Source organism: Pygoscelis adeliae, unplaced genomic scaffold, assembly GCF_000699105.1.
Source record: "Pygoscelis adeliae isolate BGI_AS28 unplaced genomic scaffold, ASM69910v1 Scaffold412, whole genome shotgun sequence".
Lineage (NCBI taxonomy): Eukaryota > Metazoa > Chordata > Aves > Sphenisciformes > Spheniscidae > Pygoscelis > Pygoscelis adeliae.
In genome coordinates, this window is record NW_008824190.1 from 336,381 (window position 1) to 344,190 (window position 7,810).

At 40.3% G+C, this 7,810-nt stretch overlaps 1 protein-coding gene across 1 annotated transcript in view; it reads left to right on the forward strand.

The window, feature by feature from the left end:
* Positions 1 to 1,842: 1,842 nt before the first annotated feature.
* LOC103925889 (SLAIN motif-containing protein-like) overlaps positions 1,843 to 7,810 on the forward strand; it is a 23,633-nt gene continuing 17,665 nt past the window's right edge. The window contains exon 1 of the mRNA XM_009334688.1: positions 1,843 to 2,552. Coding sequence (XP_009332963.1) covers positions 1,843 to 2,552 — 710 coding nt within the window. The remainder of the gene's footprint in view (positions 2,553 to 7,810) is intronic.

A 7,810-nucleotide genomic window follows, 5' to 3' on the forward strand; every position in this document is an offset into this window, starting at 1 on the left:
CTTTGACAGTAGAACTCTTAAACTCCCCGCTGGTGCATCCTCAGCGAGTTCCTGAGCAATAGCTTTGAAATGTCTGTGGAAATCATACTAGTTCTGTTACTCGTCGAGAGATCGGATGATTTCGTAGGAGTGAGAATGCATGCAGGGAGATTTTCGAAGTGGGCATACGAGTAGGAATCGGATTGCTTGGTAACTATAAATTAAATTTCTTCTCCCCAAGTCAAAATGACTTCAGCAGTGATTCTTGCAGGCGTGATTTTGAAAGCTATGTTTAAAGCATGCTGCAGTCAGCTCTGTTCACTTACAGCTCTGCCTAAGTGCTGTTCATGCTCGTTATTAATTCAAATGTAAGCCTAAAATTTTTATCTTGCATGTAGAGGACCAAAATAAAAAAAAAAAACCCTGTCAAGTGAAAAAAAAACAAACCAAACCCAAAACTATATTTTTTAGGAAACGTACTCAGCTACTGCTGTTACAAGTAACTGAAGAACAGGGAGATGCTAAGGTGTGTATGGCGGGGTGTATGTATTTTTAACCTTGCTTTGTGTACGCTGTGTGACATTTAACTTCCGTGGTTTCCTCTACCTGCTGGCAGTTAGGCCTTAAAAACAGGAGAAATTTTCCAACAGCAAAGGGTGGGGGGAAGAACATCTACAGCCACAAAAAATCAGGGTTCAAATGCAGCTGAATGCCTGCATCAGATCTTTTAAACTTTGAATTGGCTGTGTCGTCTAACTCCCTCTTCTGTCCGTCAGTCTGTCTGTTTGCCCTCCTTCCGCAAAATAGAAAGGATTTGTAATTTTTTTAGGGGAATCTATTTTACTTGCTCTGTGGAACATTAATCTCGTATTAGGGGCTTTTCAATGAAGAGTCAATTCAGAAATGAATGCACGCATTGAAACTGAAAACTCACGTAAATCACTAGTGTAGGGGAAAATCAGTGTTTGCTTATTATTCTGTAAGTGTTGTAAAACTGTACGTTAAATGCACCTGCATTATTTTATGGCTTTTGGGAAGCCTGAGTGCCTGTGCAGTTTAAAGCTGCCTGAGCGATGGTGCTCTGCATGCTCTTCCTTGGCCAGCACAGCCACGGGGTGAATAGTAGCACTTAAGACAGGAAAAGCAGAGAGATGGCTTCATTTTATGAAACTTATTGGAATATGTAATCTACGGTGTGATACACTTATCTATTTTTTTTTCCTGTTTTTCACTGTGTTTGCATCAGAGAGCTTGCCTCTCTCTTCAGTTGTAACAGGAAAATATGCCAGTAAAGACATTAGTTACGCTTATTTTCATGTACCACAGTAACTGCAGTTCCTGTCGTCAGTCGTTGTCGTTAGTCTTTTGGCGTGAGTTGATACAGAAATGTGTTCACGTTTTTTCTGCTTTTCCAGGATAAACCTGGTAACGAACAAAGGATGTTTTTACCATTTTCTTAATGCTGTCATTGTCTGACGTCAGCACCTTGCTAATTATGTTTCCTGACTTTGCTCAATCAATGCTTTTCCTCACGTATTTTGTTTGTAAACAGATGGAAACTAAACTACTGTGCATGATTAAATCAGCTTCCTTTTATACAGTCTAATTTGTAGCATAATAGTTGCACGTCCTAGCTGTTTAAAATGAGTAGTTTGTGTTTGCTGAAATGTTTCATTCTAATTTCAGTTGTTCTTTTTCAATAGATTTTGATTAAATTCAGTCACCTTGTACCCCAATGTAATTAGTTTATGCTTATAAAAGTCAGAATTTTTGGTGTTTCATTCCGGTTTGCTTAAAATATTGTGCGTCTTTGTGGAGCGCTTATACGTTTTTCATGTCTTGCAGTGGAACTGTGCGTTTTGGATGATGGTAGTTCCTGGAAATGCTCCGATCATACAGCAGGATCACGCTCTGGAGCCTGACTTAGGACGGGACTCAACGGAGAACACCGCCATGGGCCCTGACACGGAGCCGGTGTCCGAGGAGGTTGGCCCAGAGCTAGAGGAGGTGCGAAAGCTGCGGGAGCTGGTGAGGAGGCTGGAGATCGAGAATCAGCACCCAAGAATGAAGAGTAGCAGGAGCGTGCTTGGGACAAACATGCAAAGTGAGATCCATACTGGTGTGGATAACCATGACTCTGGTCTTAACGGGACGGAAATTAATAATAGCATCAATGCGATAACCGAGAAGCAAGAATTGCAAATAATGGCAGATCTGCACAACCAGTTAAGCAAAATAAGAAGAGAGGAAGGAGAGAACAACTTCTTAAAAAAAGACACAGGTGCCCAAATGCAGTATAGTTGCAACAGTGCCCCTGAGGAATTGTCTTCCAACATGTGTAAGGCGGAGAGGAAGACCGCTGATAACGTTAGATGTTCTTCACGTGTGGATACAAGTAATAGCACAGAGCTTATGGGAAACTTGGTCATCGCAGGTATTGATTCCTCAGTTAAAATCAATGAACAAAATCCCAGCGAAAAGTGTGGAGATCTAGAAAGTCTTTCGAATAACACAGATCTGGATGAAGTGAAAGTGTTAGAACTTGAAAATTGCAATGAAGAAGAGGATAGCTGGTATGTATTTCAAAAGCGTGGTAATATATGGAACTTAGGCTGCTGCGGTTGGGAGTTTCTGTGTTTAGGTGTGCAGTAATTTTTAAGGGTATAAAGCGATTTCTATACAGGGCTTTGATTTTTAGCAGTGAGAATGCTGTTCTTATTATCGGCTGGTTTTATTTTTAAGACCATTGCGCCAGAGTATTATTTAAAAAAAAAAAAAAAAAATCAGTTTAACTATAAGGCTTCTCTTCCCCCTTTCTTCCTGACACTGCTGTAGCAAGCACAGAAAACCTTCCTTTCCCTGTTAGTTTATGCACACAGATGAATGAATAATGGAGTTCTTAAACTTTGTACATAACTGTCAAATACTGTATTTAAATAAGAATTTTGTAAAACACAAACCAAGACCTTAGACCATCTGGAACTTGCGGCTTTTGCTAGTATCTAAGACGACAAATCATTTCCACTTCCTGAATACTGTTTCTTTGCAGTTAACCTGTTTCTTTTGTTGAGAGACATGAACTGAAACAGATTAATGATGTAATCCTTAACTGACCTTACTTTGTAGGACTCTCCATCAGCAGCTGTGTTTAGAACTTGTTTTATAAATCAGCAGATTAATTTCCCTTGCCCTTGCAAAGCTAGTTAAAGTTCGAGGCTAATTCCAGCTCCTGCAATAGCTGTGACTTGAGATTTTACCTAGAGTTATTAAAATTAAGACTTTGTAGGATAGCCTCAGGGGTCTGCAAATTGTGTTTCAAAATTGCGTAGCTAGAGATTAACCTGGCAGCGAAGATAGCATTGCAGAATGGTTGCTGAATACGAAAGGAATCTTAAACTCTAAAAATTCATTAGCCGTTATAAGTGAAGGTAAACCTTTGTTAATGGAATGGAGCTCAATAAGGTAATGATGTCAGCTCAAGTCTAAATTCAAAGTTATATTAAAAACAGGGAAAAGCATTTTTGAGATGACAGATGAGGGAAGACTGATTTTCAGTGTCGGTTAGTTTTGGAAAGGAATGTATGAAGTTAGAAGTGTTCTTCAAAATTGAGTTTCCTCTTAACCGTTCTTTTCCTGGGCATTCAGAAAGTTCATTTGCACACCTCTCCTGGTCGCAGATGGTACAAGTGACTTCTCGTTCGTTTTTAACTTCTTCTGCCAGTCATGATTTTTTTAAATTTTTTTTTTTTTCTTTGCAAGCTTTCTTTTAAAACCCAAATACTGGCTCCAGCTTGATCACTGAAATTGTTTAGCATACCTAAGCAGCATTTTGAGCAGATTTCTTAAAAGATAAGGGAATATATTTAACAAGTTGAATTTGGAAGACAGGCTTCATTATTTCCATGTTAATGAGAACAGCTGGTTTTATACTCATGTTTGTATAGCTTGTGACATGAGAGATTCTTCAAACTATATTGACGTGCTAAAGAAACCAGACGGAGTCTGAGCTTTACATGGGCAGTGAATACTGTCCGATCTCCAAGGAGAGATTCTGCACCCAGAGGCTCAGTTTATTAACCTTTCCTTGAGTTGGTGGCTAATAAGGTCGTTCTTTACCAGGTACCTTCTCACTAGACCTTGTAGGATCTTCATGTTTTTGATACCTCTGTTTTCTTGTCAGATTTGGTTGATACAGGCTAATGGATTAAACAGAGGAGCTTAAATACAGGTGGTAGGTATTATGGAGCTCTTGTGCAAGTTCTATTATCATAAATTACCTTTGATCATGTTGCATTGCTTCCATCTGTTTTGTTTTCCTCTTGTCAAACAAACCTGCTAAAACAAGAAGCCATTTTTACGATGGTTTCTTGTTCTAGAGCTCTTCAGCTAAACTGAAAGTGGGGAACAAATAATCTAGGTACAGTCAGTAGTGCGCAGCTGTGCTTATTGCCAAATATCCTAAATTCTCGTCATAAGCACATCTCACATGCTGTCTGTGCAGGTATTCATGCATTCCGATCAGCAATAACCAGAAAACAGTGGTTGGGGGGAAGGGGGGGGCTCTTTAAAAAACAAAACAGCCTTAATGCTATATGGATTTAGGATCAATTTTAATAAGATGGCTTTGCTGAGTGGGGGGGAATCTTGTACTTCCTGGGTGGAAGTAATATCTAAATGTGTCAAGCAGTATATTAGCCGAAGTGAATAGCTTACTATACTGTTATATTTGCAGTCCTTTTTTAAAAAAAAAAAAAAAAACCTGTAGCTAATATTGGAACATATCATATGTACTTTGATACTTACGATTTTTGGTAATTTCTGAGAAATTCACAGTGACTTTGTTTTCTCCTGTCACTGCTGAATTGATAAATTTTAACAGCCCAGTCCTTTTGGTTTGCTGACCTTTTCTTTAATATTATCTCGTAGAGGGGATGATGCTTTATACCTTAAAGAATACTAAGAACTCATTTTGTATTCTTTTAAATCATGAAAGTGTTTAAAATAGGGGGTGGGGAGCAGGAAGCTTTCAAAAAGAGAGGCTTTAGTTCTTACATCTTCATGTCATTCTAGTTTTAAGAACAGGTCCGAACTTTAGGGTAATTTCTCTTGTGGTACTGTGCTTATGCCCCATGACTTCTTAGTAGGCTCAAAACGTCTAGGTGAGTCTACTGTGTGGATTTTTGCCACCTGAGCTGAAGCGGTAACAGCAAAAACCATTACCCTGGGAGGATGAAGGAGTGGGTCAGAGGATTTGTTACTGTTCTCTGCAGGTGCAGGTAGAGTCTCAGCTTCTGCACTGTTTTGAAATGACTGGTTTTATTTGGCTCAAACTTGCAAACGTTTCTGTGCAGCTTCCCTTGGCTTCAGCAAGATTTGCATGGTCTAGGCTTTGCTTTTAAAAACAACATTGCGATGACTGAACTCCTGTGAAACATGAGGTACTGCGTCACCGGCAGTAGCTGTAACTCTGTACTTCTTTGGTGTCTGTCCCTTGACTTGCTTTCTTAGGTCACTTTCTCAAATAGCTATTCAAAATTGTAAATATCCTTGAGACCCAATCAAGTGAAAGCCGGCTTTCTGCGCTGTTGAGTTCAGCGTGATGCTTAACTTAAGACTTCGGTGCTGTTTGCCCGTTACTCGTTACCAGTTTGCTCCCTTAGCTACGCCTCAGCGCAGGTCAGCTCCTGAGCTGTTTGTAGGAAGGCTGTTGCCTGTACAGAAGGGAACAAACAAGATATGCTTGCAGTAGCATTACCTTGTTTGTCTTCCTCAGTGTTTGTCACCCTTAGGTATTCCCCGTATATAATAATTAAGTTGTGGTTTTCTGTGTGTTTAGTTTATTGTTCTTTGTGCAGTGATTTGTGTTCAGCATTTTGTTATGCATTCCCGTGCTACTTGCTTGGTGTGTTGCCAATTGTCAGTTATTTTTCCTGATAAGACTTGGGAGAGAGAGTTTTGACTTGGAATTATGATTAAGTGATTCAAATTCCAACCCCCTCTGAACTATAAAGTGTTCTTATTTATGTGTCATTGGATGAAAGGGAGAGAGAGAAAGAAATGGCAGAAGTGAAAAGCCTTAAACTTTTTTAATGCTCTTTCTCCTTTTTACTGGATTAGACTATTTTTGCCTCCATCTGCTTTGATGGAATGAGTACCAAACTCTCTGTCCATGCCCTCAACTTGAACAGCTTTAGGTTTTCTGCTTGACAGAAGGAAAGCAGCCCTTGTACATGTCTCCCCAGTACTCCTGCTGCTGTTGCTTAAGATCTTGATCCCAGTGGCAAAACTGCCAGCGGTTTACACAGGGCTTCAGATAAGCTTTTATGTATGTTCTGCTTTTAAAAAAAAAACAACAACAAACCCAAAACACACCATAACAATCAAGCAAATCCATGTAACGGAACCTTTTCTTTACGTTTCTTTTAAATGCTGAGCTCCTTTTAGAAGAATATGTAAAATGTGATGGGTGTGTACATGAATATACAGGTCTACTCAGCCTAACAAGGCCCTGGTTTTTTTGTGGGGCGAGGAGAAGGAATCCATGTCACTCAGGTGAATTGCTATGTTGCTGCTACATCCACGCCTTGCACAGTTTTCATTCCCAAAAGCCTGTCTTTCAACTGAAAACAGGTTGTGCTGCCTTCACCTTAGTGTTGTGTTGTCTCCTGCTTGAGTCCAAGAGTTCAACACAGCAAGTAGGGTGCCCTTGAAATAGTCTTTACAGGAAGGAAGAGCATGGTTTGCTCAGAGAAATCGCTGTTTAGGAGTTTCCTGGGAGTGTATGTTTTCAGCCTTAGCCCCGTGTCCAGTGGCCTTATATATTAATGTCTTGAGGCATTTAATTCAACGACTGCAGGATATCATCGTTAGCTTGTTGTACCATCAGAGATAGGAGAAAATTTTCTGGAGAAGTTCCATGAAACGAGGATGTGGTTCTGCACAAAATTCAGGTATTATACCAATATAGCATCATGAAAAATATGGCATCTTGTGCCTGATTTGGGGGACAGCTTTAACCCCCTGCTCCCTACATAATCCATTCGTACATTTCCACAGGCCCTGTAGTAGTTTGCCTGCGATCTTTCCTTGCCGACAAGACTCCATGTGACTTAGAAACAGTAATTTGCGAGGTCTTAGTTTCTCTGACTTGTCATCTTAGGAAAACCTTCTAGAGCTGTTTTTAACAATGGATCAGTTAGCTCTGTTGCGTTAAATAATGTACAGATGACTTATCAAAAACATTTCCTGATTGTCTAGCTTGTTTGAATAGTGTGTTACCCGTTTGCGCGAGCTGCAGTTGGCCATTACGATGTTCTGTGTAATGTCTGTCTTGCTGTGCACAGTCTCTGGGTAGATGAGCTGCTTCAAAACCCTTCTGTGCAGCTGTAAGACAGCATTACCATCAGCAGTCTTCGTTGCCAGTAATTGCCGGTGCTGGAGTAGAGTAATCTGAAAAGAAAAATCTACCTGCTTGTCTGACACTTGTGTGCAAAATACGACCTTTCAGGTTAAATTGCTTTTGATGGCGGAGGCTTAACATGACTGAGTTCTTACTGAAATGCGTGAGGTACTGGCTCACGGTTCTTTCTGTAAAATGAGGTGTGGGCATGGTAATCTGCCTGCTCAGTTGCACTGCCGGAGCGGAGGGGGAAAGCCTTTTTATGTTGCCGCGGCGAGATTGCTACAGATGCTGCTCGGCGTCCTTGTGCAGTGTACCTATAATACGACTCTTAAGTTGTCCCACAAGGTGCCTTTTGATCATCTGACAGACTATTGGCTGTGTCATGAGATTAACCTAATGCGATGTTTAGAGCTTCTGTGATTTAGCGAC